At 63.7% G+C, this 9,810-nt stretch overlaps 1 protein-coding gene across 1 annotated transcript; it reads right to left on the bottom strand.

The window, feature by feature from the left end:
* Positions 1-3,059: 3,059 nt before the first annotated feature.
* On the bottom strand, positions 3,060-9,379 carry TBX1 (T-box transcription factor 1). Its single transcript, XM_021921363.2, has 7 exons — positions 9,022-9,379; positions 7,033-7,134; positions 6,051-6,222; positions 5,268-5,423; positions 4,562-4,629; positions 4,385-4,485; positions 3,060-3,996 (listed from the first exon to the last, which is right to left on the bottom strand). The coding sequence occupies exons 1-7, from the start codon at positions 9,084-9,086 to the stop codon at positions 3,533-3,535; spliced, it is 1,128 nt and encodes a 375-aa protein (XP_021777055.2). The 5' UTR covers positions 9,087-9,379; the 3' UTR covers positions 3,060-3,532.
* Between the last annotated feature and the right edge of the window lie 431 nt (positions 9,380-9,810).

The raw sequence follows: 9,810 nt of genomic DNA on the forward strand, positions 1-9,810 counted from the left end.
TGCTGCAGAGGGCAGCGGTGGGGGGTCCTCTGAAAACAGGGAACAGGGCTACTGTAGGATTGTCCAGCTACACCCCGAGGCCCTGGGGTCCTAGAACCCTTCTGTGGGATGCAGCGGTGTGAAGGGGGTGTGGATGGTCCATTCTTAGTCAAGAATGTATCTATTTCCTTCGTTGTGCATCTGTTGTTTTGGGGAGTGAGGAGTCTGGGGGCCCTTCTGGTCTCTTGTCCTCCTGAGTTCTGGCAGCTGGACGTCTGGAGCCAGGCTAGGGGAGGGGAACGGGGCCTCTGGACCAGCTAGGGAACCTGGAGGAGGATGCTTGGGGGAAGTCCAACAGCTGAGGGGGAGCCTCTAGGGGAACAGCAGTGGGACGAGCCCCCATCCCCTACACCATACTGCCCAGCACAGTAGCATACAGAAGGGGCAGGGCAGGTGTGCTCGACGAGGAACCTAAAACAGGGAACAAGAAGGGGAAGGAAGAACGGCCACTGTCAGTCCAGTAGCACAGCTAGGACAAATCACCATAGGCCTGGTGGCTTATAAACAGTGGACAGTTATTTCTCCCAGTTCTGGAGGCTGGAGGTCTGTAAGCAGGGTAGCACTCAGCTAATCCTGGTCATGAGGGCTCCACGCTCGCGACCTAATCACCCCCTAAAGGCTCCATCTCCTGCCGCCATCACCTTGGGGGTGAACGTTCAGATCACAGCTGTCACAGAGGAAGCTGCTAGAAGCCAAGCAGCTCCACAGGAACAGGCCAGGAACGGCACGGCAATGGCTGGGGCATTGGCCAGACAGCGCCCACGGCGGGCAGGCAATCATCGGGCACTGGTTGAGGACTGAGCACATGAGGGACAGTGAGCAGCGGCGTGCACCAGTCTTGCAGACACACAGCCAGTGGAAGCTGCCACCCAGACGCCGGCCTGCGAGCTCTCATTTACGAGAAGTTCTCAGATGCACAAACTCATTTATGGGGGTGGAGAGGAGGAAACCCACGCCTCTGTGGGCCACTGCCCAGCGTGGGAGCGCCTTCAGCAGCAACAGCAGCAGTGTGGTGACCCGTGGCCTGTGAGCCACAGAGCACCTAGAATGGGGCCAGTGAGGACCTGAATGTTTAATGAATCCTGGTTCATTAGGACACGTGGCTGAGTGTGATGGCTCACGCCTGTAAGCCCAGCACTTTGGAAGACCAAGGCAGACGGATCACCTGAGGTCAGGAGTTCACAACCAACCCGGTCAACATGGTGAAACCCCGTCTCTTACTAAAAATACAAAAATTAGCCGGGCATGGTGGTACATGCCTGTAGTCCCAGCTATTTGGGAGGCTGAAGCAGAAGAAATCGCTTGAACCCGGGAGACAGAGGTTGCGGTGAGCCGAGTTTGCACCATGGCACTCCAACCTGGGCGACAGAGCGCAACTCAGTCTCAAAAAAAAAAAGAATGTGAATAGCCCTGGATGGCCAGTGGCGGCCCTGCTGGACACCTGGGTGCTCCATTTAGCGTGGCCATCCCAACAGGAGGGGCACGTTAACAGGCCAGTTTGCTGCACAGCCAAAGTCCTTGCACATTGCTGTGTGTCCCACCCTCATTGACAAACACTGTGTTTGCTCTTTGTTCAGGGGAGAGCTTTTCCTCCCTTTAGCTTTGAACAAAACCAAGGTGGAGGTGTCGAATGGCAGCCCCTCCGCACACCCTGGATGTGGAGTATGGAATGGCTGCTTTCTGACCGCAAGAGAGGGAGGCCCACTGCAGTGCAAAGCCCCGCCCACTGTGGGGCACATGGGTAATGGCTGCCCCAAGTTCACACAGGTGTGGATCAGGACTCAGGAATGGGCATCCACAGCCATCCCCCAGAATGCATCTCCAAAGCCGTGTTCACGGAGCCTGTGGGCCACCGGGGCAGATGCTGCAGAGGTCTTCACACTCTGGTGTTAGCTACCCTTTGAAGCTTTAGATGGCCCCTGGAGAACGCCTCCCACCCTAGACTGGCCTCTGGGAATGGTTCCTGCCATTCAGTTACTAAGACCCCGCTCACTTCACGCTGCCAGGGCAAACATGGATACAAAGAACAGGTCCATCGAGAGTGGACATCTGGAAACTCCTGGCTGTGCCCTCGGAGAGGTAGCACTCAGGCTGCCGCTACCATGTGGAGTGATGAGCCAAGTGGCCTAGAAGGCAGCAGTTGCCACAAACACACTGGGACAGGCGCGGGAGGTGGGGGACAGAGCCTCGGCCACGTGCACTTCCCGTTCATCTTGTGTCCAAGTCAGCAGCCTTGGCGCTGACCAGCTGTCAGCCCTTCCTGCTTGCGCTCAGGAAGGGAGGGATCAAAGAGTTCCTCTTGCCCCATCCCTGGTGTTGAGTTAACAGGGAAAGGTCCCTTAGCCACCTGGCCTGGGAAAAATGCTTCACACACAGGTCTCAAGATGACTCATGGCCACTGTCATTGTGCCCCCTGGCCAGGTCACTCCGTAGGGACACTCACAGCAAATAAAGTCAATAAGCAGGGAACAGGCGGGCCTGGGCCGGCAGGGGAAATGCTAGCAGAACAGTGCTGCCTGTTTTTGTCTTTCCATGATCCCATCCCGGTCAGAGGCTTCTCCCGCTCCCAGCAGCGACCGGCAGTGTCTGTCATGACCCTTCTTCCCAATTTCCATGGAAAAGCACAAGCATCTGTCCCGAAAACAGGCCAGGGCACAGGCCCAAGTCCCAGAATAGGGACAACTGCAGGTGTGAGGAATTTAAATAAAAAGGCAGGATGCACACCTGGACGGTACCACCAGCCCTGGGGAGGCTGGGATGAGACGGGACGGTGGGAAGGTGGGGAGAGTGCACAGGCCTGGCAGGAGGGGCCTCGGAGAGGGGAGGGGCAGTGGGAGCCCCTTTGGGGCGGGGAGAGGGCAGGGGGCGTGGCGGACAGGGTGCAGTGGGACCCGGACCGACCTAGTCTGCAGGGATTGGGGCTGGGGAGGCCCTCAGGGCCCCGAGCCACCCTGGGCTCGCTGTCCCGAAGATTCCCAACGCGATCTAACTGGGCGCAAATAAATGGACACGCAGGCGGCTTCCAAAAGAGGCGAAACCGTTTATCAAGTCGGCGCCGGCGCGGTATCTACAGTATCTACAATATCTACACGTATCTACACCGCCTGCAGGCGGGGCTCTCGGGTTGTCTACACTGCAACTGCCGGCCGGGCTGCGGGCAACGCGGTCTCGGGGAGAACAATAAATATCACTTCCTTCCGCCTGCGACCGGGCGCTTTGGCACTGGCGGGCGGGGACCCCGTGGCCCTCGGGGCCGGGGAAGGACCCGCGGTGGCTCCAGGGACTGGGGAACCAGGATACTTCGATAGCCCAAGGGGCTGGGGGGTGGCGAGGGGGCCCCCATGGCTTCGAGGCTGGGGAAGGGGAGGCCCGAGGTGGCCCCTGGGACTGAGGAAACGTATTTCTTGCTGGCCCTTGGGGCAGGGGGGTCGGGCCCCGCGAACCTCGGGGCTGCGCGGGGCCGGGGCGGGGGCGCGGCGGGGCGGGGCCCGCGTTATCTGGGGCAGTAGTCGTAGGAGCCGGGCGGCGCGGCTCCGGCCGACGAGTACATGTTGGCAGCCGCGGCGGCAGCGGCGGCGGCGGCGGCGGCAGCCGGACTCACGGGGTGGTGGTGGTGGTGCGGGTGAGCGTGCGGGTGGTAGCCGTGGCTGCGCAAGCCGGGCAGCGGGTAGGGCGCCGGCCGGCTCTTGGCCCCGAGGTAGTGATCGTAGGCGGCAGCCGGATACTTGTAGGGGTGGTGGTGCAGCGGTTCCGATGCGCCGGGCGCCTCCAGGCGCAGCTCGGGGTGCGGGGGACTGGGCCGGCCTCCGGGCGCGCCGGGCAGCGGGACTAGGCCGCCGGCCCCAGGCAGCGAGGGGCTTAGCACCCGGGCCAGCAGCTGCGGAGGGTGCGCCGGGTCCCCGAGTACTGCCGGCCCGCCCGCGTCGCGCTCGAATTCTCGCCGGGCCTCAGCCGCGTCTGCGGAGAGGGCCGAGAGGTAAGCGCGGCCGGCCGTGGCCGCCGAGGAGCTCCGACGCCCCACTCGAGGCCCTGGCGGGGAGAAAGCGCTCGGCCGCCCTCGGTGTTCCCGACCAGTCGGTGCGAGCGTGCCCGAGACTTCGCGCCGCCGGCGCCCCGAACCCTCCCCGGGGCCCGCGCCCCTCTGCGGGCGGCGGCGGCGGCGGCGGGCGGGGCGCAGCCGTCGGGCCGGGCGGGCGAGTGCGCGCTTGCCCGCCGCCGCTGCAGTTGTGCAACCGGCGCGAAAGCCTGGAGCGCCCCGGGGGCGCAGGCGAGGTCGGGCGAGGCCGCCGGCCCGGGGAAGAGCGCGCACAGGGCCGGGACCCGGATCCCACGACCCCGGCCCTACCTTTCTCCGCGCCGCTGGGCTGCGTCGGGGAGGCCACGGGGTTCCGCGAGCGCGCGAAGGCGCTCATGAGCGGCAGCGCGCCGGGCCGGTGGTTCCGGGGCCTGCGGGCGGGAGGCGGGTCAGGGCGGCGCCTGCGCCAGGCGCCCAGCGCTCACTCTCTCTGGGGAGGACACTCACCAGTCCTCAGGGTCGCAGTCCCGGAAGCCTTTGGCGAAGGGATTGCTGGCAATCTTGAGCTGGGTGATCTGCAGGGAGGTGGGTGAGAGCAAGCCGCTGGAGCCCTGCAGCCTGGGCCACCCGACCTCGGCGGAGGATAGGGGAGTGTTAGGAGAAGAGCACCAAGGGCCTCTCTGCTGCCCCGACAAGCAGCAGCCCACATCTGCCTCTCCTCTACGGAGCTGGTGCTCCCTCCTGCAGGGGGCGGGGGTCTGAGGAACCTCCTCTCTCACTAGGGAACCCCTCTCTGGTGTCCCCCAAGTGGATGGGGATGGAGACCCTATGCCCCTAACTGGGACGGGAGTGTGGTCACCGCCCCCCTCCCTGTGCAGCGCGGTGCGGGGCGGGGGGAACAGAGCGGGTTCCCTAGGAATCTGGGTACACCTCAGATCAGGCCCCTGATGGGGAGTTTCCGGAATGGTTCGGAAAACAAACTTTCAGGACAGTTGCCGCTGGAGGTCAAGCTGATAGGAGGCTGGGCCAGCCAGCCTCTGGAGGGAGGGGGCTGCTTGAGGCCCTTGGGAGTGGGGCTCCAGTTGAGTTGGGCTCCACTGGGACCACAGCCTGCAGGTCTAAGCGAACCTACTGTCCCCAAACGGCAACTGAAAATTACACCCGCTTCCCCAGAGGCATTGAATCTGCTCAGGTCCTCCCCGCAGGCCCTCACCCGATGGTTCTGGTAGGCAGTGACCGCCGTGAATCGCGTCTCCTCAAACACAAAGGTTTTAAAGTTCTCCTCGGCATATTTCTCGCTATCTTTGCGCGGGTCCACATAGACGACGTGGAAGCGGGGCTGGTATCTGTGCATGGAATTCAGAATAATCTGGAAGACAAGGTGGGGAATCAGCTCTAGTGGTGGGGCTGGGCTGAGGATCTGGGGTGGGAGCCAGGAAACGGGCTGAGGTCTGAGTTGGCAATGAGTTTCCTGGATAAGTTGGGCAAAACCCTTAATTCCAAGATGAGGCTGGGTCACTGGGCCAAGAGGAGGCTGTGACCCACTGGCAACTGCCAGGAATGAGCTCCAAGCGGCAAAAGATCTGGGTTTAGGTTCTGTGGTGCCTGCCCAGCGGCCTCGCTGCCCTGGACTCCATAAAGCCTTTCCCCAGACCCCTTGCACGGCCCCATCCTTTCCATTAAAAAAGGTTTCCGCATTAAATCAGGAGTGGGGTGAGAGAAGGAGGGCGACCCCTCTCCCAGGGCCCAGGTCCACTAGGCTGTGTGACCCCTGACCAGAGGCTGCTCTCCTCATTGGCACGCCAGTGCTGCCCAAGCTCTGCCTCAGCCTCTGGCCTCGCAGGGACTCTAAAGGGCCTCCTCAGGGGCAGCCCAGAGCCTCCTGGAGACAGCCGAGGGCCTGGGGACTCTATAGGCCTCTTAGGGACAGGCGGGTGCGTGGGGACACGAGGCCTTGCTTGTGGGACACCGGGAGCCTGGGGAGGCGGTCGCTCACGTGGCCGTTGTCGTCCAGTAGGTTGTTGGTCAGCTTGAGCTTGTCGAAGGACACGATTTGCTTCATCCACTGTGCGCCCTTGGCAGGCGAGTCGGGGTGGTAGTGCACGCGGCCTGGCGTGGCAGGGTCAGCCTTCCCTGCCACCAGCCAAGAGGAGCTGTGGAAGGCGTACCTGGAGCGGCACGGGGCAGGGTTGTGCATGTGGAGGTGAACCCAGAGGGCCTTGACCGCTGTGCTGGATGAACCCTAAAAATGCCTCTGAGAAGTTTCCCCACCTGTGAGATTGAACCCTCTGCTGCCACACATGCTGGGAGCTTTTCCGAGGGGGCCTATGGACTAAACAGAGAACTTCCACCCACCCCAACACTCAAAACAATTAAGGAACTGGACACCCCGTGGGGCACTGAGCGCTCCCACCATCTCATTTCGCTGGATGCGGGTCCTCCCGCCCGGTGCCGCTGCGGTGGGAGCCCACACTTGGTCTTGCCGGGCCTCAGGCACAGGGCAGTGCTCATTCTCTTTATTAATTGCTGTTAATTGTCCAGGCAGCTGAGGCCCGCCCTGCATAATCTCTCCCGGCCACCCCACCTTTCCGGCCCAGCTCCAGGACCCAGAGTTCCCTGGGGATGGGGGAAGGGAACTAGGCACTCAGGCCGGCCTCCTGGGAGACGGAGACTTTAAGAAGTCCGGGGCTGGGTACTTGAGTGACCACCCTGGGGCCACACCAGCCCAGGGGCGCAAGAGCTGTCTGCAGCCTGCGGCTCAAGGGGCTCCCAGAGGCGGGTTCTGAGAGCACATGGAGTGGGATTGTCGGTCTGGGGTCAGATGGGAGTGGAGGAGGGAGCGGGTTGATCGGGCAGCATCGCAGGTGCCTGAAGAGTTTCATGGTGCAGACGACCCTTGGAGTTGGGTCACCAGGCAGAGACCTGCCACTTTCCAGGGTGCCCTCCCAGGTCCCTTACGCTCACAACCGCTCGCTCACCGGTAGCGCTTATCATCCACCGGCACGAAGTCCATGAGCAGCATATAGTCGGCCATGGGATCCATGCCGAAGAGCTTCACTTGGAAGGTGGGGAACATCCGCCTGGGGGTGATGAGGCCTCGAGTCACCCCAGCTGGTGGAAGGCAGCCCCCCTTAACCTGCCTGGGGCTAGCAGCCCCTCTGCTTGGCCCTTCCCTCCAGCCTCTGGGGGCTGCTGTGTCATCCCAACCCTTGGGCTCCATCTCTCCTGGCTTAGCTGCTCTAATCTGAGCAGGCCCCTACTCAACTGGGAGCTCGGCACAGCAGTGGAGCTTCCTGGGCCGTTCCTGGACACAGAAATGGCAGGCCCAGCGCTGGAGACCCCACCTTCGGCAACCTTGGACTGCATAAAGCCGACCTAGCCCTTGCTGACTTTTTGGCCTCTTGGTCCCAGAATCGGCCGGCAGCAGGGTGCCTAACATGCGCCCTTAGCAGAGCCTCCCCAAACTGATGAAAGCAGCTCCCGGCTCCAACAAAGTGAAACCGGGTAGTCCCGTGTGATTTCCAGGCGTACTCACTGCCCTTTTAGCTGGGTCTTTCTTCGGCTGTTACCCAATCCCCTCAGTGAGGCGAGGGCCCAGAGCCCTCACTCCCCTGACACTCAGGGCCCCACTCTATCATGGCCCCATGAAAGAGTCTCCCCACCTTCCTCAGGGCACAGGCAAGCTTCTGCTCCCCTTAAGACACATAACCCCAAGACGCAGCTACCCAGGGTGGACTCAGCTTATGTCTTTCCCATTCCTCAAATCTCCCCCGCTTTGGACCCTGGCTCAGTAACCGATCAGGGCTCTTGAAAGGACATTCTGTGGTACCTGGACGGGTGTAGGCCATGGGCAGCCCCCACATGATGGCGCAGGAGTAGTGGCCATGGGGCCCTTCAGGACAACACAAGGATTGGCCCTCACTTACCCTCCCCACTGCCTCCCCTCACAAGCAACTCCCTGCAGAAGCCTCTGAACGTAGGTTCCCAGGTGAAGCCCAGCACGGACAAGGCCCTTGCCGGGCTGACCTGAGCCAGAGGCTGTGCTGCCGCTGTCCTCAGGAGGGCCTGTGTGCCTGGGGACAGCAAGGAGGGCCTGGAAAAAAACCCACAGAGCTGGAGCGGAGCACAGGCCCAGGTTCCTCAGGAAGGACGCCGGCAGCAGGGAAACAGAAACTACGAGAAGGCTTTGCAAACAGGCCCTGAGCTCCCCTTGGCTGTTCGAACTCCGAGCTGGTGTGTACATTTAGACACAGCCCGGCACCCGCCTTTGTCTAATGGTCAAATCGGGTGCATCTGCAAAACTTGTTCCCCTTCTCTCTTGGTCTTTAAAACAAATACAGGCCGGTTGGAAGGTGACGGGCCGCTAGCTACAGAGCCAGGCCTCACAACTATGGGGATCTAGGCTGAAGGAAACTGGGTAGCAACTTCCACCAACAGTGCACGCTGTTTTTAAGGGCAATCTTCTCCTGAAAGTGTTCAGAGAGCTGCCTGGCTGCTGCTCTATTATCTTCCCCGCATAGACTGAACTGCAGAACCGAACTAGCGTTTCCTTGAGGTGGGATTTACTAGGAGTCGGCCCGGCGGCGAGGTCCCCTGGACGTCGCTGCCTGTCCCCAGCCGGGTGCGTTCCAAGCTGGGCCGGTTTCTGGGCCGCGCGGCGTCCTGGGGCCGCCGGCGGGGCGGGCGGGCGAGTCCCGCGGGGCTCCTCGCCGGTTCCCGTGTGGCCCGCGCCGTCTCCTCCCGCCCCGGCGGAGGATAGGTGAGTGTTAGGAGGGGAGCGCTGGGCGGCTGTCGCCGGAACCGGGACGGCGGACAGCGAGGGAGGCAGCGGGGCCCAGAGGGGCCCGCAGGTGGCCGGGCCGCGCCCCCGACCCGGCTTTCGGCCCCGCTCGCGCGGATCCGGCGGAGGCCCGCGGCCCTGGCTGCAGCACGTGGGGAAGGTCGCGGCGTCGGGAGGGGCCCCTGACCTGCCGGCCTTGGTGACGATCATCTCGGTGCCCAGCTGGTTGAACTCGTCCCACAGTGCCTTCATCTCCAGCTGCACGCTCACACCGGCCACCTTCGCGTTCTTCTTCACCGGCGCCTTGGCTGCGGCCGCGCAGCGGCCCTGGGCCTCGGGCTCGGCGGCAGCGCTGGTGGCGGCCCCGGCGGCCGGCAAACGGGTATGTGCGGTGGCGGCGGGCCCGGGGCGCCGGGGGCGGCGGCGCACGGGTCGTAACGCGGCGGCGGCGGCGGCGGCGGGGCTCGGTGCGGCCGTAATACCGGCGCTGGCGACGTGGCGCTCGGGAAGCCCCCTGCGGCCCCCAGGCTGCTCAGGCTGCTGGCCGAAGGCTGCAACGTCGCAGAAGTGAGCTGCGGTTTCACGGGCTGGACACGGCGGAGATCATGACCTGCGGGCCGCCGCCGCCGCCGCTGCCGCCGCCGCCCCCGCTTCCACCGAGCCGCCGCGCCGCGGGCCGAGGGCGCCGCGCCGCGCCCCGGCCGCGCAGCCCCACACCGCAGGCCGGCCCCGAGGAGGCGCCCCGCCCTGCCCTGCCCCCTGCGCTCCCCCACCCCTCAAGTGCTGAGACAATGGCCTTGCCTCCCTCCCTGGCTACCCCCTCGCCCCTCCCCCTGCCCCTTCCCCCCCTCCCCTCGGCCCCCAGCCCGTCTGCCGTGAGCCTGCCTTGCCTGGCTCCTGACTGCCCGCTGGGACTGGCTCACTGATGCTGGGGTCTGTCGGTCAACTGCTCTGCTGCCCGCCCATGCGTTTCTCC

This window comes from Papio anubis, chromosome 16, assembly GCF_008728515.1.
Source record: "Papio anubis isolate 15944 chromosome 16, Panubis1.0, whole genome shotgun sequence".
NCBI lineage: Eukaryota > Metazoa > Chordata > Mammalia > Primates > Cercopithecidae > Papio > Papio anubis.

Coding starts and splice junctions, on each gene's coding strand:
- TBX1 (XM_021921363.2), bottom strand. CDS start 9,086: ATGAAGGCACTGTGGGACGAGTTCAACCAGCTGGGCACCGAGATGATC. Junction 6,223..7,032: donor GTGGATGATAAGCGCTACCG/GTGAGCGAGCGG, acceptor GTGCCGCTCCAG/GTACGCCTTCCACAGCTCCT. Junction 3,997..4,384: donor GCCCAGCGGCGCGGAGAAAG/GTAGGGCCGGGG, acceptor CCCTCTCCGCAG/ACGCGGCTGAGGCCCGGCGA.